At 46.7% G+C, this 23,096-nt stretch overlaps 2 protein-coding genes across 2 annotated transcripts in view; both read left to right on the forward strand.

Annotated features, from left to right (window-relative positions):
• Positions 1–16,932, forward strand: part of prkcea (protein kinase C, epsilon a) — an 18,179-nt gene extending 1,247 nt beyond the window's left edge. Inside the window, exons 2-15 of the mRNA XM_068304866.1 lie at positions 6,640–6,703; positions 9,318–9,483; positions 9,574–9,608; positions 10,935–11,023; positions 11,281–11,410; positions 11,972–12,114; positions 12,203–12,305; positions 12,806–13,017; positions 13,641–13,814; positions 13,894–14,048; positions 14,130–14,268; positions 14,354–14,542; positions 15,163–15,309; positions 16,774–16,932. Coding sequence (XP_068160967.1) covers positions 6,640–6,703; positions 9,318–9,483; positions 9,574–9,608; positions 10,935–11,023; positions 11,281–11,410; positions 11,972–12,114; positions 12,203–12,305; positions 12,806–13,017; positions 13,641–13,814; positions 13,894–14,048; positions 14,130–14,268; positions 14,354–14,542; positions 15,163–15,309; positions 16,774–16,923 — 1,896 coding nt within the window. The 3' untranslated portion in view covers positions 16,924–16,932. The remainder of the gene's footprint in view (positions 1–6,639; positions 6,704–9,317; positions 9,484–9,573; positions 9,609–10,934; positions 11,024–11,280; positions 11,411–11,971; positions 12,115–12,202; positions 12,306–12,805; positions 13,018–13,640; positions 13,815–13,893; positions 14,049–14,129; positions 14,269–14,353; positions 14,543–15,162; positions 15,310–16,773) is intronic.
• Positions 16,933–18,691: 1,759 nt separating this feature from the next.
• On the forward strand, positions 18,692–22,744 carry epas1a (endothelial PAS domain protein 1a). The gene is made up of 9 exons (XM_068304868.1): positions 18,692–18,930; positions 19,567–19,748; positions 20,067–20,299; positions 20,373–20,457; positions 20,532–20,632; positions 20,715–20,878; positions 21,336–21,442; positions 21,609–21,777; positions 21,867–22,744. The coding sequence occupies exons 1-9, from the start codon at positions 18,905–18,907 to the stop codon at positions 21,928–21,930; spliced, it is 1,131 nt and encodes a 376-aa protein (XP_068160969.1). The 5' UTR covers positions 18,692–18,904; the 3' UTR covers positions 21,931–22,744.
• Positions 22,745–23,096: the final 352 nt, after the last annotated feature.

Here is a 23,096-nt window from a genome sequence, read left to right on the forward strand (position 1 = left end):
GTGGTGGGTGAAGGGGGGGGGGGGGGGCACGGGTTTGCGTGGCCATGAATTTAAACATGACGGACAGTGTGTGCGTCTGCAGGTGAAAAGAAACGTGACGCGACCCAGAGAGGGATCGATCGATCCACCTATCTATCTATCTATCTATCTATCTATCTATCTATCTATCTATCTATCTATTATCCATCCATCCATCCATCCATCCATCCATCCATCCATCCATCCATCCATCCATCCATCCATCCATCCATCCATCCATCCATCACAGGAACAAGAAGAAAAAGAAAATTCCAGCTTTAATAGTTTAATCTTTTTATTCTCAGTTTAAAGATTTCTTTGGATTAGTCGCTCTGATTTGGCGCCATATCTCTAGCTTTAGCTAACAGCTAGCCACTAGCTCCTGGTGGACCAACTGAACACACATCCATGATGAGGAGACGTGAGGAGGTGCAGGAGCTCCTCACGTCTCCTAGCAGGGGAGGAAACACGTCAAATCACTTCCTTCTAGTTTCTAGTGTCTCCGATCTGAGCCACAAATCCAACATGGATGCGGTGAGATTCGACCACAACCTGGTTCAGGTCTTCAAGGAACACAACCAGCGCCTCAGCGGCGACTGAAGTTCCTTCCATTCGTTCCGCTTTTCTGTCCCATAATCTAATCAGCGTTGGGACTGATGTCTGCAGCCACATGGACCCAGTATGGCGGCGGATAAAGAGCCGTTTGTTTTGGGTCTGCAGCTCCAACATGTGATCCGGGTTTACTTTTATGCTTTGTTTTTTATCTCGTCTCGCTCTGGAAGACAGTCTGATGAAGGTAACTGAGGAAAACACGTCTCCGTTCCGTCTGAGCGTTTTAGAGACGACATCGTGAGTTATCATCACGCGTTCTACATCGCCGTCACTTGCAGCTCTTGCAGGAAAGAAAAGCACTTTGATCCGCCCGAATCCATTACAATAAAGTTCTATTTTGTCGAAACGACTGTTTTTTTGTTTGTTTTTTTATAGCGTGCTAATATTGATTTGAAGAGTCTTCGGGTTCTTCAGTCAGACCCCCCCCCCCCCTCCACACGGCCATATCGACATATGACCATGATGCAATGTTAAAAGAGAGGCAACAACATGGTCTTTGTGATGAGGCTTCCCTTCATACTGGGCGGGATCAATACATGTAGGGTTACGTAACCTCATGCTATATCAGCGACCTCTGGCTTATGAACAGACATAGACACACCAGAACGTTGTTGTTTCTACTGTTTGACATGACATAGACGCCCGAGACGTAAGCTGCTATTTATTGTCTCGTTGTCACAACGCTGGAAAGTCAGCTGAAGTCCAACTAACGTCTTTTATCTTGTCTGGTTGCCCCGGCGACCACAGCGGACATCCTCACTCTTCCCAACATCGTCGTAGCGGTTGTGTTTTAAACATTCGTCTCATCGCTGCCCCCTTGTGGACGTATCGATATGGCGCTGACGGAAGTTCTTTTCTCTATTGTCTTTGCTTAAATAACGTTTATTTTGTAATTGGGACTTCTGGGCTTCCGTAGTTTTGGATGGACCCATTCCAAACCAACCCTTCTGGAGACGTGAGGTTTTGCGGCGGCAGAAATGTTTTTTTAGACTCCTGAACTCCTCCAGACGACCCCCCAGGTCGCAGGCGAGAGGGCGATGATCCTTAACCAATACCGACCAATCGGATTTGCGCTCACACACCTCGTCCCTCAGACGTCCAGACGAAGGTCAGAGCGTATGGATCCCCCTGCTGATTGACCACATCTCATTGACCAGCTCGCTGACTCGTCAATACATCTGCCTCCCCTTTCTCTTCCTCCTCTCATTACCCCATTACTCGCCACTCCCCCGTCCTCCACCCTCTCTCTCTCTCTCTCTCTCTCTCGTCTTCCTCACACTTATTCTGGCTCATCTGCTTCCTCCCGATGCGTCCACTTCCTATTTGCTCGTCTCCAGCGGGGAGGAAGGATGTTGAAGTTCAGACTCAACAAGGAAATGGTGGGAAGGACGGTCGGTTTGTGTCGATGGCCTCCCGCTGTCCTCCTCAGGCTGCACAACTATCCGTCGCATTAAAGGGGTGCAAAGCCATTGAAGGGGTGATGAACTAATCAAGACCTACTAATTCTTTCATGATAAAAGTGTGATAATTAATCATTTACACCCCAAAAATACCAAAATAGAATCAAGTCTTTCTTTTAAACCAAATATGTTGGATTTACTTGGATATAATCGACCAAACGTGTGAGCTCCATCCGTCCGTCAGGCCGTCCATCAATGCTGCAGGTTCCTCATGATTATTCCATACGTCCTCCTCTAGAGGATAATGTTCCTGGGGTATTCCCAGTCTGGATGGGATGCATAATCCCCCCAGCAAGTTCTCCATTTGCCTTGGGGGTGTCCTCCAAGCTGGACTCGCCCAAAAAACCTCCAAAAAGAATAGCCCTGAATGCATCACGGCCAGATGCCCAAACCACCTTCAGATGAGAAGAACATGAGGAGGTCGGGTCGTACCATCGGCCGCCAACCAGCACAAACTCAACCCCACTTCCTGTTGTAAAGTTGGGATCCTGGTGGGTTGTGATTGGATTCTGTGATGGTTTTCGTTCATCCAGGTCATGGTTATCCAAAGTTGTTTAATTCAAGCCACCGGACTTTTATTCCCATCCGTCTGCTTCCCCCCTCCCCGTCCGTGATGCGTCCGACGGCGGCGGCCCAGCTTGCCGCTCAGCGCTGGCGGTGAAATATTAACCAGGCTTTGATGCTTATTAATTGTCCCACTCAGTAATTGAGATGCTCCGTGGAGCCCATCCCCATGGCGACAATGACAGCCCGTCCCCTTGGCGACAGCCTCTCACCCACAGAAACACCACAAAGTGAGAGATTGGTTGGTGAGAGTTGGGAGAGATGGAGCCGGGCGAGAGGATCGAGACCTAAAGTAGGAAATGGACGAATTTAAAACGTTTTTTTTAGCGGAGCTGAGCTAACGTGACCTAAAGGTGTTTGTGTGTTAATCTGCTAGCTCAGTTGAGCTAATTTTATGTAATTGTTAGCATCACTTCTTTCTCCACGTTGCTTTCCCGTCATTTTTTAGCGATATTGTAATCTGGCTGCGCTTTTCCGGTAAATTAGCGATTAGCGCCTGTTTGGAAGTGCGAAACTAAGAGTCCCCGATTAACATTCGGTGATGTATTGATCCAATTTAGTGGAATAGATTTATAACATTAAAGCATGATTGGACTTATTCTATAATGTTTGGATGAATAGAAGTTGATGAACTCGTTTTTTACTTTTATTTGAAGCTACAACAGAACATCATCGAAGCTCATGACTCAAAAGTTTGCACGGATTTAAAGTTGATCTAAAAACAGCTTCGGGTCACGACAGACAGGCCCATCAGAGAGCTGAGGACAGGAGGCAGGAGAGGATGTGTGGAGACCGGTGTTGTTTACATGTAAACACGTCCGCCGGAGCGCTGCCGGCCTGTCGGGAGCTTCCAGGACTCGTTTGGGAGGCGATGACCAGGTTTCCTGCCTGGGATACGCATCAGATGTCAGCCAGCCTCTGCTTTATCATCACATGTTCACCATTAAAGTCTGCCAGTCGCATTCACTAAAAAAGCAGGACAATTAAATTTGGTATTTTAATTTTTCTTTTCGACTAGAACATTTTAGCTGACAAGGCTACACTAAAACAAGACATAAAAACTCTTGTTCTCAGATTAAAAATCATTGTTTGGACAAAGATGTTTTTGCTCATATCGCAAAGTTGAGCAACAATACGGCTTCAGTTTGATTCGGTTCAGATGATCGGTTTCGTAGAATCACGCATGAACTTTATTTGTTTGCTTCGGGCTAAAAGAGACTAAAAGAAACCAAAAGAAAAATCGGTTAAATAATTGTAAGCTGTCAATGCAGACGTGTGAACAGGAATATTTAACTAAAGCTTTATGTTTAAGTTGATAATTATTAATGTTTACGGATAAAATATGTTCTTATTACCTTAAGATAGGAGCATTTCACTTTACATCAATTAGCTTAGCGGCTAACAGACTTTTCTTCTGGGATGCTTTTGCAGTAACTTCTTGGCCTACTAGCATATATACTAAAACTACACTAGCCCCTCCCTAAAAAGGGGGAGGGGCCAGATACATTTATGTAACACGGACATCAGAGCATTTTTCGGCAAATAATCTATAGTCGGGTTTGAAAATATTTCCTTCATGTCTCCGTGCTTGAGTGAGACCTGACTGATCATCCAGGTCTCAACCCAGTCATCCCACACCCATTGTTGGCTCCGCCCCCTGGCGACCTGGTGGTTAAGTAGGGCAGGCAGGATTTAAGAGGTACTGCTGCTATCGTAACAATACACACACACACACACACACACAGGCATGCCCACTGATGCCAAATCAGGTCACCCAACCCGACAAGAAACGGGAGCAGGTGGAACCCATGTTTTTGAAAACTCGTTTTTCCGTTCACGCGCTTACATATCCGACAGAAACCTCCTCAGATGCTCGTTCCTCGAGGCGTCCATCTGCAGCTCTCTCTGGAGCGTGTTTTCATTTACAGACACGATCTGCTGGCCGTCCGGGGCCTTCTGCCCGCCCATCTGGACGCTCCTAAACTCCGAGACGACTCCGTCAGGAATGTTCATTCTTCTAAAATCTAATTCCCTCCTGTCTGGTCGCGGCTCCTGGACCCCGTCGCTGGTGGAGAAGGGAGGCCACTTTGTTAACCCCCCCTCCCCCCATTCCTCCCTGCTTAGCTCCTCTTACGTTATTAGCCGTCTGCGATGTTCCATTAAACATGCATGACTCTCATGCTGTCTCACTCAGCAAGGGCCTCCTGCGAGCCTGTGTTGAGTTCCTGACGACACACACACACACACACACACACACACACACACACACACACACACACACACACACACACTTGTTGTGCGAATGCAGCCGAGCTCTCAAACTTGTTATTTGACAGATGGATTTGGGAGAAGGTCGCTGAGACTAAATGCTCCTGAGCGCCGTCTGCTCGCCGGCGAGATGGAAGGAGTGGGAGGGGTCAGCTCCACAATATTGATATAATGCAGGCGCTGAGTGCCCCCGTCTGCCTGGTTGAGTGCTTCTCTGGCTTGTTGCATATGGTGTGTCTGGTTTTTTTTTTTTTAGGCCCATCAGTGGCGAGAGTGTTTGGATGTTCCCTGACGGGACGGGGCCGGAGCTGGCGTTGAACGCTCCCCTACCTCCAAAACGCTCACACAACTCCCTCAGAGAGAGAGAGATGGTGGCGCTCTCCCTTCTGTCGAGCGTAGCTAGCTTTGAGTGTTAGCATCCTGCTGCTCCTCTGGATCAAAGATGGCGGCTCCATCCCCTCCGCTCCAAATCACGGCGTCCATCTTTCGGCGTAAATCCCTGCTGAGATGCGCCGTTACGCAACAGGTTGCGTTTGGGGATTAGCACCACGTTTTCAAGGGTGGACGTCTAGAACCCGTCGACGTTTGTAGGTCACTCATCCGCCGCCGGTTCGGTGTTAGTCAGGGAACAGCGAGTCTCTAATGTGTCCGGAAGTCCGATTGTCTTTGAACGCAGCATCTGTCCTCACCTGGACGAGCGCGTTCACGTCACCGGACAATGAATTTAACGTGGTCGTGGTTCGTGTCCGAGATGTGATCGATCAATCGAGTCGCAGGTTCATCTGTCACTGACGATCGGTTATTGATTTCAAAGTCTCTGGCGTCCACAAGAATCGATCCCACGGCGTCGCCTGTGCGGCAGGCGTTTGAAAGAGTGAACGATTAATCGATTAATCGAACGTGGAAGTCAGTTAGTGGTGGCCGAAGTTAAGGTCTTATCGTCAGGGGGTCGGCGGGGGGGGGGGGGGGGTCTTGTTTGTGGTTCCTGCGAGCCAGAGGAGGCGGTTCGGTTCCATTCGGTACCGTATTGAGGTTTTCACGCGTGATCTTTAGGATGCGTGGACGCGTCTGTGTTGCGGGTCTGACTGTTGCGTAAGATGATCGGCTGCTGTCCCGGAGCTTAACGGAGGATTTGAGCCTCCCTTTCTCTCTCTCTAATCTCTGTGTCGTAAGGGTGGGTGGGGGGGGTGATGTCATTGTTTGTTGATTAAGCGCGTGCGTTTGTTTATCCAGCAGGAAAGTCTTTTTATTTTAGTTCCGTGCGCGTGACGCGCGCAGAAGAAATTCATTATTGCGGGTTGTAATTCAAGCTCTTTATTTGCTTATAAATAAATCTAAACGACAGTCGAGTAATCGATACGTGACGTCGTCTGACTTCAGACACTAAGTGTGACAAGATGATGGGCATCAGAACTCCTGATAGGCTGATCTGGGATCTATCAGGGAATAATCAGTCAATTGATGCTATTGATGCTTGTGAGTTCATGTGAACAATAGTGACGTTCACAAAGTCAGTCACGTGATCTGGAGATCCGTCCGTGACTTCCTTTAGGTCACTCCAGGTGAATCTTTAATAATCGAACATGTTTGGAACGCGGCCCGATCGCTTCTGTGTGTCCTTTAATTCTTTTGTTTTGTTTATGTTTTTGTTTATTTGTTTGTTTGTTTGTTTGTTTGTGCCACTCCTCAGTTATTTACTCTCCGTCTGTCTCTGCAGATCGACCTGGAGCCAGAGGGGAAGGTGTACGTGGTCATCGATCTGTCAGGCTCGTCCACTGAAGGTGAAACACACACACACACACACACACACACACACACACACACACACACACACACACACACACACACACACACACACACACACACACACACACACACGCTCAAAGCCGACGGTAATGAGCCTGGAGAGGTGGGGCTATTTAAAGCTGTAAGCTGCCCCCCCTCACCTGCCAGCGTCTCACCTGAACTTGATCGGAGCTTAAGCTGCAGGTGTGTATGTGTGTGTGTGTGTGTGTGTGTGTGTGTGTGTGTGTGTGTGTGTGTGTGTGTGTGTGTGTGTGTGTGTGAACTGCTGCACACACCCACGTGGGCCACTCCGATCCCATCATGCTTTGCTTTGCGGTCTAAACTGGGCATCCCGTCTCCATGTCGACCTAAGGATGATAAAATGCTGCTCAGATTTTGACTCCACCCCCCCATAGTGTGCATGAGGTCCCCCAGCACCCTCAGTTTAAAGGAGCTGAAGTTTCTCCTTCCATTTCTTTCCTCTAGTTACACTTGTGTGTTTCACCTGCACCTGTGCATCTTCACACCTGGTCTCCGCCCCATTGTGGATGCATTCACGTGTGTGTGTGTGTGTATGTGTGTGTGTGTGTGTGTGTGTGTGTGTGTGTGTATGGAGCAGGAGAGGGAGTCCAGCCTTAAAATAAACCGGTGAGATTGAGCCATGGATTATACACACACACACACACACACACACACACACACACACACACACACACACACGCACGCAGACTCAGGCGTGCATGTCTCGCCCTCCTCCTCATTGATTGGATAGCCTGACGTGACATCACGACCCACTCTCCTCCCACTCGTGAACTTCCTGCCTGAGTTCTCGTTAATGTGCGCCGATAAAACTAACGGTGTGTGCCGATGGGAGGGAGATGGAGGGTGAGAACCTGAGGAAGAGGAGGTATTTTTAGCTCCTCTGGTGCAGGGCCGCTTCTCCTCCTCCTCGTCTTCATCCTCCTCCTCTTCATCCCTACACATCTGTCTTTCCTGACCCAATCTGACCATCTGCAGCTTCTTTCTCTCCTTTTCTGGATTCTCTCCTTTCGTCCCTTTTTAAATTTCTTTTAGCGATAGGAGCTGCTGTGCTGCGTTCAGGGCCCCACGTAAACAGAACCACCCTGGATCCATGCATGACGTCACAAATCTAGATGTCACGTGTGCATTTATGTGCCACTTCATCACAGTGCTTTAGTTTTGGCATACTAAATAAAAGAAATAAAAGTAAAGAAATAAAACGAATAAATAAATGAATACATAAATAATAATGAATAAATGATAAATAATTAAAGAAATAAAACCAGGAACCCTCTTACAGAATAAAATCTTAACCTCCTGACAGATTGTGATTTATTTTTTCTTCTTCTCTGGCTCTGTTTAAATTTGGATCAGATTTGAATTTTATTAAAAGTGACTGTTGGACCTCGCATCATTTTGGATAAATTTCATTCCCAGGTGATGAGAAGCTGTTTCTGGTTGCCTGCAGGGATCAGAGCCCTTGGTTGTATTGTAATTCATCTGCATGTAATATTTATTTGTTGCCCTCCGTGTTTTCATCCGTGTGCGTGTGTTTTTCTGCGGGACGTCGGTCGGTCGTCCGGCTGAACCGGAGCGCGTCTCGTCTGTCGTTACGCCTGGTTTCCTCCCCGGACAGATGGATGATGTATTATGTAAAACAAAGTGATCCCAATAATGGCGCATTAAGCTGTCTCCGAACGCACAGACACACAATAACACACACTTTCACTCACATACACACACACACACACACACACACACACACACACACACACACACACACACACACACACACACACACACACACACACACACACACACACACACACACACTGTCCCTAGACAGCCTGTCTGTAATTGAACTCCAGCAGTAACCACATCTAGAACACACTCAGGGAGGGATGGTAAAGTAGGACAGTAGCGCAGAGGGAAGTAGTGTGTGTGTGTGTGTGTGTGTTAAATGTGTGTGTGTGTGTATGTGTGTGTGTGTGTGTGTGTGTGTGTGGGTGGCAGAGCGGAGGTGGTTCTCTTTGTCTTAAGGTTACCCTCGGAAAGCCTTTATGTTTCCGGGGAGATGCAGAGCGAGAAGGATGGATGGATGGAGGGATGGATGGATGGAGGGATGGAGGGATGGATGGATGGATGGAGGGATGGATGGATGGAGGGATGAATGGATGGATGGAGGGATGGATGGATGGATGGCGCTGGAGGAGGAGTATTTTAATATGCTGTCCTTCGTTTTCGTGCCCACACATGAAGTATAAATAGCAGGCACACGTACAGAACGCATGCCTGGGCCTCCAGTAGGTGTGGGGTGTTTGTGAGAAACAAGGAGGTGTGTGTGTGTGTGTGTGTGTGTGTGTGTGTGTGTGTGTGTGTGTGTGTGTGTGTGTGTGTGTGTGTGTGTGTGTGTGTGTGTGTGTGTGTGTTTGAGACGCTGTTGTTGAATGATTAAACATCTCCAGCAACGTGATCCAAACGATCCCCATGTGGACAAACCGTCTGGACGAGTAATGTCCGAATGCATCAAGATGCCACCAAGTTGTGTTGACAAACACATGTTTGTTGTTGTTGTCCCGCCCCCTCCAGCCTCGGGGACCAATGAGAACGAGGAGCGAGTGTTCCGGGAGAGGATCGGGCCTCGCCGGCGACAGGGCGCCGTCCGGAGACGCGTCCATCAGGTCAACGGACACAAGTTCATGGCCACCTACCTGAGACAGCCGACCTATTGCTCCCACTGCAGAGATTTCATCTGGTAGGACACACACACACACACACACACACACACACACACACACACTGACGATGATGTGTAACGCTGCCTCCTCTGTGTGTGATCTGATAGGGGCGTCCTTGGGAAGCAGGGATACCAGTGTCAGGGTGAGTAACTTTCCTCTGGCGGCGTCTCCGGTGACGTCACGCTAAACGTGGGAGCTTCACAGCTTCCTGAATTCCGTTTGCCGTAGATGAACTCAACTGATTCACCTGCAGCGGATTAAAAAAAAAAGCGCCAAAAGGGTCGTTCCATGATAAGTGTTCAGTTTGAGAAGAATGGGGAGACATTAAAAAAAAGCTGTCAGTGATATTTTCAGTGTCTTAAGTTTATTTATTTGCATGAGGTAGAATAAATATACAAAATAAGGAAAAATAAATATAAATTTGCATATTTTTTACTCTCTATGTTAAACTACAATCATATTTTCATGTCTGCTCTGAGCATTTTTGTTATTCATCTAATATAAAATGTAAAACATATCCAATAAATCTGTTCTTATAGTTAGAAATACTTTTAATAGAAAATATGTTAAATATATTAAAATGACCCATTTTTTGTTTAGAATAGCATGATTTATTTGTGTCCATCAAGTTCATGTTCCAGCCAGTCGCGTTAATGTAATTTTGCTCCAAAAATACAATAAACTTCCTGTCAGTGACACCTCAACAGGAAGTGACATCATTCAAGAGTTTGTAGAAGAGAAGTTTATACAATGATGAGGTTTGACTTTTCTTTTATAATATTTTTGGTAAATTTTCCTTTCAAAACTTTCTCTGTTAAACAGAACATTTACAACCCGCAAAAAAATAGGGGAAACAATTTAATAAAAATTTTAAATTCATCTATATCATGTTTTTTTTTCATGTAGTTCATGTGGGGTTAATTTTTAGCATATCCAGAATTTCTGTCACATTTTCCCTCCCCAAAAAAGAAAAAAATCTCTGAACTCGATGTAATTTGCTAACAGTCTCAGAAAATAGTGCCTGATCTTGAAAAATATGTTTTATTACAAATGTTATATGTTATGCATGGCATGAAATTAAAGAATTTCACGGTCAAATGTCAACGCATTTCATGGAACGACCCAAAAAAATGCAGCTGGAAGTGTTTCTGAGCCACCGAGGAACTTCTCTGCTGCAGAACAATGTAGAAATAATTCATTAGTATTCCAGGTTTTGGCAGAATCCTGGGAGTGTGATGACTAAACATGTGATGTAATATCAAATATTAATAATTCAGCTCATTAGCAGCTCAGCCCGTTGAAGCATTCCTTCATGTTTCAGCTACACAAATGAAACCGCTGCAGAATGAGATGCGTTTAAGGACATCAAGACGTCTCGTGTTCCTCGTCGCTCCGCTGATCAGATTCTACAGGTCAAAGTGACGGTTTTAAGTTCTGTTGACGCGTGACGTTGTCGTTGTGCTTCCAGTGTGTACGTGTGTCGTCCACAAGCGCTGCCATGAGCTCATCATCACCAAGTGTGCCGGGATGAAGAAGCAGGAGGACACGCCGGAGGAGGTGCGCAAACACCGAGCAAACAACACAAGTTTTTGTTGCATGGATTTAAAAAAATAAATTTTAAATTTTTTTTATTTCATCTCAACACAAAATGAGTCACGTTCACACATCCAGGCATGAATCTGTCCCTTAAGGGAACACTCTGTACTTGAGCTTCATGCATTAATCTCTTTGTCACATTGTGTGTGTGTGTGTGTGTGTGTGTGTGTGTGTGTGTTTGTGTGTGTGTGTGTGTGTGTGTGTGTCTCCCTCTGTAGGTGGGTTCACAGCGGTTCAGTGTTAATATGCCCCACAAGTTCAGTATCCACAACTACAAGGTCCCCACCTTCTGTGATCACTGTGGCTCCCTGCTGTGGGGCCTCATGAGGCAGGGCCTGCAGTGCAAAGGTGCGTTCAAGTGCGGCGTGGAATTCACACAATGCACATTCATGGCATGCATTTAGAGGTCCTCAAAGAATGTAAACAAAAAACTGATTGCTTTAAATGTTTATTATCTTTTTATGATGCTTGTTTAATAATGAAAACACACAATTATTTAGAATTATTTGGTTTTTTTGTATTATGTTGTTGTTTTTTGGTGAAAAAGTTTTTTAAAAAATTTGAATTTTTTGGACAAATTCATCTAATTGCAGCCTGTGTGGGAACTGTGTTCGTACCTGTTTGGATGTTGTTCATTTAATGACATAGTAATAAAGGCTTATTCAGCTAATTGGAATGAGTCATGACAGATTTCCATGAGTCTTTGTGGAGGGGTGTGACGTGAGTCACACACACACACACACACACAGACAAACGTGTAGGATTGTTCGCCTCGGCAGGCAGACGTCTGCTTTTTTAGTTTGAGGTAGTTTGTGATGCGTTTAAATGAGCGTCATCTGTAATTAGCCGTGCATGTATGAGAAGTACGACCTGTCGTTTTGAAACCGTTTGCATGTGTGCGTGTCGCAGTGTGTAAGATGAACGTGCACAGGCGGTGCGAGTCCAACGTAGCTCCTAACTGTGGCGTGGACGCCCGAGGCATCGCCAAGGTCCTGTCTGACCTGGGGGTCACTCCCGATAAGATCTCCAACACGGCGCAGCGCAGGAGGAAGGTAACCCGTCGAGCCCTCCCAGCGGTTTTTTTTTCCAGGATGAAAACGTTCCCCAAGGAAACGGTCATGTTGTCTCTCCTTTTTCTAGTTGACTCCAGGGCAGGACCCTCCCCAGTCTCCTCCTGAGCTCTCCCAGGCCGAGGAGAACAGCTTCAACCAGCCGGCTGTCCCCACCTCCCCCTCGCAGCAGGGTAACGGACACACAACCGACGTTTCAAAGCCTTCTCTGATGTGCTCGTATTTCCTTTTCAGTAATAATATTAGTAGTAGTTTTCAGGCCGTAGGTTTAACAGAGGACTTGAATTATATAAGAATTGCCCCCCACCGCCACCACCACCACCGTTGCCGCCCACCAATGCCATTTGGTTGTCACAGTTAGTCATGGTCCTCTCACACGTCGCAGCCTGGGAAGTAAAAGTTAACTTTCTCTTTGTGGGAACCAGTCCCGTTTTTTTTGTTTTTTTGTTGTTGTTGTTTTCGCCGAGCCAAAAGCGGCGACGACGGCCTATTTCAATCAAAATCCCAGCTCGGAGACGCTGACTCATCCCGACGGGTTTTCACAGAGGATGTGATTATCATGATTATTGGAAGTAATCAGCAACAAATAATGAGCAACATTTCTGCTAAACGCTCCCAAAACGACGCGTCTTCGCTGCTTTTCTGATCGGCTCGTTTCTGTCGACGCCCACAGACTTGGCAGGGTTAGCTCGCCTGCAGGACGCGCTGTCGCTCGACCAGCAGGGACCCCAACACTCCTCCTCCTCCTCCTCCTCTTCCTCCTCCTCCACCACCTCCTCCTCCTCCTCGTCCTCGTCGACGGGCAGGGAGAACGGACAGATCCAGAGGAGGAGCCTGAAGGATTTCAACTTCATCAAGGTTCTCGGCAAAGGCAGCTTTGGGAAGGTGTGAACGCTCATATTTACGTCCCGCAACGCGGCGGTGTGTTGTAATTGTCTGTTTTTGTGTGTTCATTTGTCCGTCCAACAAATATCTTCACAACCCTTAGAAAGATGAAAGAAAAAGCACATTACTCGGGCAGCAAAGGGGATAAAAATGAGATGATGACCTTGAGAAAACTAGGTCAAGGTCAAATTTAAACTTTTGTGCATATTTTTCTGCACATATTTCAGGAAACAGATGAGATAGAAAGACCCAAACGAAAGGCGTATATTCAGGGAGGCAAGAGGATGTAAATTAGATCACAACCTTGACCTTGAAAAAATAAATCAAGGTCAAATTCTCACTTTTACACCTTTTTAGGTATAAAAGTTGGTACACATCTCAAACCTGATGAGATATAATCAGAAAACAAAAAGCAACATTTTTAGGAAGCCAGAGGCACAAAAATGTGATGATGACCTTCACTTTTGGAATTCAGGGGTGTTGCGGGATGTTGCAGTCTCTGACTACCTTGTTTGATTACGTTTTTGTTCTTTTAAACATCTTTCAACAGATTTTCTGCACAGTTTGGGGATGTAACTTCTCTGTTCTCCCTCCTCTTCCTCACCCCTTCACCTCCCTCCCAGGTGATGCTGGCGGAGCTGAAGGGCACAGAGGAGGTTTACGCCGTCAAAGTTCTGAAGAAGGACGTGATCCTGCAGGACGATGACGTGGACTGCACCATGACGGAGAAACGCATCCTGGCCTTGGCACGCCGACACCCCTACCTCACCCAGCTGTACTGCTGCTTCCAGACACGGGTAGGCCCCGCCTCCAGCCCGCCGCCCTGACATCACACCTCCGTTTCCTGTCTCTTACATCTCCATCTCTCTTTTGCAGGACCGGTTGTTTTTTGTCATGGAATACGTGAACGGGGGCGACCTGATGTTTCAGATCCAACGCTCCAGGAAGTTTGATGAACCTCGCTCTCGTTTCTACGCCGCCGAAGTCACCTCGGCGCTCATGTTCCTGCACCGTAACGGCGTCATCTACAGGTAAACCCCCGCCCCTTTCCCCCTCATCATATCGTATCATTATGGAGGAGATTGCACGACTCTGCTTCCGTCTTGTTTCAGGGATCTGAAGCTGGACAACATCCTGTTGGATGCGGAAGGTCACTGCAAGCTGGCGGATTTCGGAATGTGCAAGGAAGGCATCATGAACGGCGTGACCACCACCACCTTCTGCGGCACACCCGACTACATCGCCCCCGAGGTGAGCTCCTTCCCCTTGTTTTGGGTGATCCACTGGCGTCGCCGCCGTCCTCCGTACTGAACCTGGCGGTCCTCGTTGGATGCAGATCCTGCAGGAGCTGGAGTACGGCTCCTCGGTGGACTGGTGGGCCCTGGGGGTGCTGATGTACGAGATGATGGCCGGACAGCCTCCGTTCGAAGCCGACAACGAAGACGACCTGTTCGAGTCCATCCTCCACGACGACGTCCTCTACCCCGTGTGGCTCAGCAAAGAAGCCGTGTCCATCCTCAGAGCGGTAGGAACCCCCCCGCCACCCCCCAGAATGAAATAATTCAACTGCTCAGACTCCATCGCTGTGCTTCATCCTGGCGCCCATTACAACCCAACCCACTTAACCCCTCGGTGCCTCTACAACCAGATAGTGGTGCGCCGCGGCTAACGTTATCCTTAGTCACACTGTCATTCATATTTTTATCCTCAGAGCTGCTCATAAACAACTGGAGTGCACTTAGCGCGCAGTTGTTACCGTTCACTTTGCTATGATACCGGCAAGAATAAAAAAAAAGTCAGTGGAAGAGGTCAGAGTGGTAACAATGCGATCATAAAAGCCCAGCGGATCACAAAGTGCTCTCATAATACTGAGCAGAACGACAGGAGCCCCGGCTTTCAGCGACTGTAAATATCGCCGGCACTCTGCTGACCGGCTTCATCACTGTTTGTCTTCGTCGTTCCGCCGAGCCATTAATGCGCCGGCTATATTATTAGCAACCGGAACACTTCCCTGCTCCCCGACCGCCGCCTCACGTCGGGATGAAGCCGCCGCCGACCGCCGGGTGGCGGAACCCACAGCGGCGGTTGGGTTGCTGCTGTGGCATCAAACATGTTTTAATCGTGTGTGTGTGTGTGTGTGTGTAGTTCATGACCAAGAACCCGGCTAAGCGTCTGGGCTGCGTGGTGAGCCAGGGCTGCGAGGAAGCCATCAAGACCCACGCCTTCTTCAGAGAGATCGACTGGGTCCTGCTGGAGCAGAGGAAAGTCAAGCCGCCCTTTAAACCCCGGATTGTAAGACACACACACACACGCACACACACACACACACACACACACACACACACACAAACGGACACGCACTGCTGGTTTACATCCTCAGAGAGCTGCATAATATAAGTTTAAAAGGGAAGAACAAAAAGCTTTGCATCGAATGCATGAGTTTAATGTCCTGCCGAAGGAAATTATTTTATACTTTATAATGATAGTAAACAACCTGAAGACAACATGAGTCGTTGTTGTTGTTGTTGTTGTTGTTGTTGTTTACATTCAGATTCTGTTTCTTGTGCAGAAATCATTTTGATCTCAAGCGAATCTGTAAAAAACACTGAACGTAATAAAATAAAATAAAACTGTCCTATAAACTTATATTAAACACAAACTTTTTATTTATTCAATATTAACTGAGTTAACTTAAATTTAACACAAACTTTTATTTATTTAATATTAACTGAGTTAACTTAAAAACAAACTTTGTTAACTGAGTTAATTTTAAATTAAACACAAAATTTTTATTTACTTCATATTAACTGAGTTAACTTAAGCTGAACACAAACTTTTCATTTATATTAACTGAGTTAAATTAAACACAAACTTTTTATTTATTTCATACAAACTTAAACACAATTTCATTTAAACACAATTAACTCGAACACAATTTATTTCACGTTAAATTAAACACTTTTCATTTATTTCATATTTACTGAGTTAAATAGTTTTATTTTTATTTTCGGACTCATTCTGAACTTCTTACATCTAAGTGGAATAAATGATTCAGCGCAGCCTCCATAGAAACAGGATGGGTGTATTGATTTCCCAGGATGCATTGGTTTTGTTTCTTTTTAACAGCAAACATAAACGATCCAAGTTTTCTGTTTGTCTTTAATGCATTTCTAGTCCAGAAGGACACTCAGAACTTCTTCTCTGCCAGGACCCGACAGCCCCTTTTAATAAAATGAAAGTCTAATCCAAATTCCAACAAGACAAGCGCCTCGTCAGACACTCTGGGTTCTCAGCCCCTTCATCTGCACCTCCTCCCACATTTAATGGTTCCCTCTCTGGCACGCAGCCCGTTCTTCCATCTCCTGATTTATAATTTGCAAGAGGAACGCCATGTTAGATCCTCTGAAGGCTGCAGTCAAGCTTTAAATCACAATTTTGCAGCTTTTGCTCCGTGTTTTAATCCAGAAGTCCTTGAACAAGGATAAATGAAAAGTCAGGCGTTCAGCGGGACGACCGAGACGAGCCAGGATTTCACAATAAAGCGCACGAGTGTCAAAATAAAAGTGCGAGTTTGAATTATGAAAATGAGCTTAAATTAAAAACATCCTGAGTTCGTTGAACGTCTTTAGTGTGAGTTATGACAGTAACGGTCAGACGGTGGCGCTATTACATCACGTTTACAGCCATAGATTGTAAAGACGACTTCCTCTGACAACCTGCCACTGTGTGTGTGTGTGTGTGTGTGTGTCTCTGCAGAAGACCAAGCGAGACGTGAATAACTTCGACCAGGACTTCACCAAGGAGGACCCGGTTCTGACGCCCACCGACGAGGCCATCATCCGACAGATCAACCAAGAGGAGTTCAAAGACTTCTCCTACTGCGCCCCCGAGGAGACGCAGACCTAACACAACCCGGCCTGCACACACACACACACACACACACACACACACACACACATATACACACATACACGCACACACACTATAAATCCCTTTACCGGAGACACGAACACGCGCTCACTCCTTTACTTTTGAAGCTATTGGTTGTCGTTCCTTTTGAGATATTCCTTCTTGCGTTGTGTTGCTCTCGTTGCCTGGGTTTATTATGAACATAAATATGACTATGAATATGAATATAAACGCACCTGCACACGCTGTCGCACACACACACACATATGCACACGCGCAACACAATCCCCCCCCGGTTTTACTCGCAGGGACACAATCTCACAAAAATCTATCAAAATCGCTGCACATGCTAAGACAACCAAACATACACACACACACACGCACCCAAACGGACACACACACACACTGCTTCTCTCGCCGGCACGCCCGTGGACTGGTGCCTGGCGCAGAGGCCTGTATATAGCCTGTGTCGAGTGGCTGTGTCGTGTTGGTATCGTCTGCTAGTGAAGGAGCGTTGTGGCGCATGGACAAGCACCCTACCTGTGTTATTACTGTCCTTATTGTGGACCGGTTAGGGCCAAATACACTTTGTGCAATACCCTGACTATATATATATATATTTTAATTTTTTGGTTGTTTCATGTGTAATTTGATCTTTTTTTTTCTCCTCAGACGTGTTTTTTTTTGTTGTTGTTGTTGTTGTTTTTGTTTGTATGACTGAATTTTTGCTCTCATCCCGTCTGCTGTGTGTTTCACGTGGATGCGGAGCTTTGGTGTTACAGGCTATTGAACTAATTACGTGGACCGGGGAGAGGGGGGGTTGTGACTCCAGCCATCTCATCCATCTGCTCCTCTCAGCGTCCGTGTCCGTCCCCGCCGGCGTGGACGCGTCGGCCCGTGGGCGTCCGTTCTGCGTGAATGTACATCTTCGTACGTGTGAATTTTACCCCCCCCATCTCTATCTCCTTGTGTGATTTTTTTTTTCTCTTCAACATTTCTGTTTCTATAGTTACCACCAGTGTTTTCATCCTCTCCCCTTTTTATTTCTTCTTCCTTCCTCTTTCCCACCTCCAGCGAACGTCTCACTCAGCCTGACTTGTATTTTTTCTTTCTTTCAAGAATGGCTTTTATTTCTTACTGCTGTCTTTCTTTTTTTTATTCTAATAATAGTAATTATTGTAAAGTGTATCTGGAGGAAAAAAAACCTTTATGTATTATACTATAACTATTCTATAGGTCTGTTACAGCCGGAAATGAAAAGAAATGTGGAAAACCAGCAGCTGAATTACCTCTTATCTCATCCAGACACGACACCACATTCAGACTCTCTCCTTCACCTCTTCCTCTTCTCTTCTCGCTGTCTTTCTACCACACACACACACACACACACACACACACACATGCACGCACGCACACACAGAGAAGGACTGTGGTGTGTATTGTACAGTGATCTGAAGGCGAGCTGGTGGCTCCGTGTGCAGTAGAGTCTGTGTGTAGTGAAGCTTTGTGCACCCAGGGGTAGGGCTGTTCCTGGTCACACTATCTTACTCTGTGCCAAAATGTAGTGCAACAGCCGGGCTAGTCCCGTCTGGTCTGATTCCAATAAAACACTGAGCTGTCTACATCACCCTGGACTCCTCTGTGCCGTCTGTCCTTGTGTTTTATCTGCTCGTTTTTATTTTCCTTCAGTGGGATGCTGTCAGGTTTTAGAGGAAAGGGGGAGGGAGGAAGGGGAAAGGGGAGGGTGACGCGCGTAAAAGTTTGGAGGCCGTGCGTAATGCGCGCACCAGAGGAGCCGTTCCACCACCTGCCTTGTGATATTTGACATCTCTAATCGCCTCCCTGATTAGCTGGGATACCTGTGGGTTGTTTTTTTTGTTTTTTTTAACACATAACAGTGTGGACATCCCCCCCCCACCGGGGTGAGAGCTCCTGCCGCCGCCGTGATGACACCTGATAGAGACACCAGCAGGACAAGATGACGGCCGACAAGGAGAGGAGAAGGTGAAGCTGCTGTGTGAATGGATCTATTTGCTTTAACGGAATGCCGGTAGGGTCACCGGGGTGAACCGGGCCTCGTTAGTCTGCTGGATGAGCTGAAGCTTGACCTACGTGTGGAGGATGTGCTGTAAAAATCAAGTTTGGACACTGAAGTAGAGGAATGCGTCATGCGTGGAGAAAAATCTATGCTTCACGTGGAAGGGAAATAATTCTAAACTTCTTGGTGACAACAGAAAATCAGATTCTGGTCAAAATACTAATTATTTAAATAAAATAAGTTTATACATAAATGAGAACGGATGTGTTTCACATCTTTTTCCCAGCATCGCCACGTTTGGCCCTTCAAATCATCTTAAACAGGCAATCAAAGTTTCTTATTTCCATTTATTTGTGTGAATTCATCACATTTCCATTTGACACGCATTCATCTGTAATCAGCCTGAGAACTGAACTTCTGTTTTGCAGCTTTTTTCCAACCCTTTAGTCCTTTAACGCGTTTCGAACCGTAACGTGACGCACGAACGCGTGACTCCAGGATAACGTTTCCAAATCAGTGTTCATGTGGATTTAAACTGTGGTATTGAGGTGGGGGTTTTTTTTAATCACAAATCATCTTCAGAGGTCTGTTCTCCTCCGCAGGGCGATCAGCCGGGAGGCGGCCAGGCGGAGGCGGCGGGTGGAATCCGACGTGTTCGTGGATCTGTCCCGCCTCCTGCCCCTGCATCCTGGCGTAGGGACCCACCTGGACAGGCCCTCCGTCATCCGCCTCACCCTCAGCTACCTGCGTACGCGCACACTGCTCAAAGGCGCACATCCATTCGGTAATAACCTACTTTTGTGCGCATTGCTGCTTGTTTTTCCAGTATTCTGCGCGCACCCAGTGTGCGTAATTGACGTCCTGCAATTTTCCTGACCATGTTTCTTTCATTCAGTTCCACGCAAACTAACAGGATTCTTCCTGATCACATGTCCAATCCTTCCACCAGGAAAACCAGGAAGCACGTTTGTGCAAACATGGAACACACCCCATCCAGTGATCCCTCAGACATGCACCATGCTTCATCACCTCTGAGATGAGGAATGTTTTTGTCTGTTCGTCTTGAATCCATGATGTCACCTCCTTTCTCGCTCTGTTTCAGGGAATGTTGGGATGAAAACAGAAGGTTGTCACTCGATAAATCAGGATAAAAAGATGGGAGACGGAGAAGAGCAGCTGGGATGTGATGGGAAACGACACCAGGAGGGCTCCAAAGTCTCAGAGGAGACAAACATGTACCTGATGACCCTGGAGGGATTCCTGATGGTCCTGTCTGCCGATGGAGACGTGGTGTTCCTGTCCGACAACATCAGGAAGTACATGGGCTGGACGCAGGTAGACGTCTACCGTATCCGTGTGTACTGATCAGGATTCAGGGTGTGAAGACGAGTTCTTCTGGTTCTGACAGACCGAGCTGATGGGACACAACATCTTTGAGCTGGCTCACCCATGTGACCACGAGGAAGTAAGAAGTAACCTGCGTCTGCCGGCAGGTACGCAATCAGATTCAGATTTGTGAAATATTACGAAGGGTGAACCCTTTAAATCAATTTCAAAAACTTTTCAGATGAAGGTCGGTGCGGTGCAAAGAGAGACTTCATCATGAGGGTGAAAAGCGCTCTGACGAGCCGAGGCAGAAGCCCCAACCTCAGGTCGTCGACCTGGAAGGTGGGACAGAAACGTGAAGCTACTTCCTGTTCCTTTCCGATGACACCTTTTGGTTGTGACCTCCTTCTCCATGTGGTTCCAGGTTCTCCACTGTCAGGGCTGGGGCAGGGCGTGTCCGGCCTGGTCTGCAGCTTCCTGCCTGCTGCTCACCTGCCAGCCGCTGCCCTTATCGCACACGCTCCTCAGCGGCCAGACCTTCAGCAGCCAGCACAGCATGGACATGAGGCTCACACACTGTGACCAGAGGTGCTGCGCCTTCACACACACACACACACACACACACACACACACACACACACACACACACACACACACACACACACACACACACACACACACACACACACACACACACACACACACACACACACACACACACCACCAACACAAACCTACAAGCAGAAGAAACGTGTGCATGTGCTGCTAGATGTTGCAGATCTTAGTGGTGTGTGTGTCTGTGTGTGTGTGTGTGTGTGTGTGTGTGTGTGTGCGCACTCTCTACAGACAAGTTGCATGCTAATTCTTTTAGCTTGGAAGCTACCAATTTAGACTTCAGCTCATGGGAAGTTGCAAATAGCATTTTTTTTAATGTGATGTTCTTCTCCTTTGTATTAAAAGGTGTATGAATTTTGAGTGAACTGTACCTTTAAGAGTTTATTTGATGCTGTTTTGTGTGTCGTTTCTTCTTCGTGTGTTTTTGCAGAGTGACTCTGCTGTTGGGTTACCGACCTGAGGAGCTGCTGGGCCGGTCCATCTATGACCTCTGCCACACGCTGGACACACACCGTCTGACTAAACATCACCTGAATTGTGAGTGGATCACACACACACACACACACACATACACACATACACACACACATACACACATACACACACACACACACACACACACACACACACACACACACACACACACACACACACACACACACACACACAAGCACCTGTGATCATCTCACCGGTCTCTCTGCAGTGTGTCTGAAGTCTCAGTCGGTCAGCGGTCCGTACCGGATGCTGGTGAAGGGCGGCGGCTACGTGTGGGCGGAGTCTCACGGCGCAGTCATTCCCAGGAACACGCCCTCCAGGTCCAGGCCGGGCGTCGAGCGGCCGCTCTGCATCCTGTGTGTGACCTACATCCTCAGGTGTGTGTGTCAGCTGACTGCTCAGGTGTTAGAAGGTTTTGTGTGCTTCACGCTGTAACGATGTGTTGATACGTGTCACACACACACAGCGGCGTGGAGGAGCCGTACCTGCAGCTGTCCTTGGACCAGATGTTAAACGGGTACCCCAGATGAAACTGGAGAACAAAGATCCTCTCTACCTCCATCTTTGATTTCATATCGGTTATTTTCACTGATCCTTTTTGGGATAAATATTTTCTAATATTAACTGACTTGTATTTTATTTCTTATTTGAACCCAAACACAAGGAAAGTGTTTTTTGTTTTAAGGGACATCAGCTCCATCGTTCCCAGCAAGTAGTTTTTCAAAAAAGTTGGATTTCAAACCCTTCGTTTCACAGTTTTTGGTGGTTGTGATTTGTTTTCTGTGCAGCCTGTGGTTGACAGTTAACTGGGCGTAGCGAGAGTTGAAGCGTGTCGACGAAAGCCGGCGGTTTGACTCCTTCCTGACCTCTCTGGGCCCGACCTTCACTTCCTGTAGGGTTTCCATACGGGCCACCCGAGGTGTGTGTGTGTGTGTGTGTGTGAGAGAGACTGACAGACAAGCGTATGCATGCATAATGTACTACCCTCACACACACACACACACACACACACACACACACACACACACACACACACACACACACTGTCGTTACACAGAGATGTGCGTGGTGTTGATGAGGAGGTGTGAGCAGACTGAAGTCAAAGCCACAGCTTCCTGAACAGAGGCGCTCAGAGGAAAGTTCTCGTGGGAACTTTTTCAACTTTTTACCTCTCGGGTTCTGAAATCACACACAGACAAGGGACTGCTTCAGGTTTCAGTTCACGCTCCGCTGGTACGAACACATTTAAATGAAGGTAATCTGAATGAAACGCATCCTGAAGGACGAGTCATGAGACAGCCCTTCAGTCACTGTCACTAAAACTACTGGATTACTGTACATTCATCTGAGGGCTACAGTAAAATTAGATTATATCGATTATTGAATATTAATAAACTAATATTGCATGTAGAAGTTCAAAAAAATGTAATATAAAATGAGTACTTTTAGTTTTCATTAAAATACTTAAATTACATCTTCATGTAGATCATTTTTTTATTGGAACATTTTCTTATTGCAGTATTGTTTTAATTTGACAATACAGAATCTGAATACTTCCTATAATCTCCATATATCCAGTAGTAAATAATGGTAATCTGATTACTTTTGTGCAGTTTTACTGCTCTGCTCTTGTGTAACCTTGCAGAATGCAGATTCACAGTTAGTTCATGTATTTCAACGTTTCCTGGAAATTCTA

Source organism: Antennarius striatus, chromosome 21 (genome assembly GCF_040054535.1).
Source record: "Antennarius striatus isolate MH-2024 chromosome 21, ASM4005453v1, whole genome shotgun sequence".
Lineage (NCBI taxonomy): Eukaryota > Metazoa > Chordata > Actinopteri > Lophiiformes > Antennariidae > Antennarius > Antennarius striatus.

What these genes read in the sequence shown, in the direction of transcription:
- epas1a (XM_068304868.1), top strand. Translation starts at nt 18,905, where the DNA reads ATGACGGCCGACAAGGAGAGGAGAAG. An exon ending in GCCGACAAGGAGAGGAGAAG is followed by an intron (nt 18,931 to 19,566) that starts GTGAAGCTGCTG and finishes TCTCCTCCGCAG; the next exon opens with GGCGATCAGCCGGGAGGCGG. An exon ending in CAAAGGCGCACATCCATTCG is followed by an intron (nt 19,749 to 20,066) that starts GTAATAACCTAC and finishes GCTCTGTTTCAG; the next exon opens with GGAATGTTGGGATGAAAACA.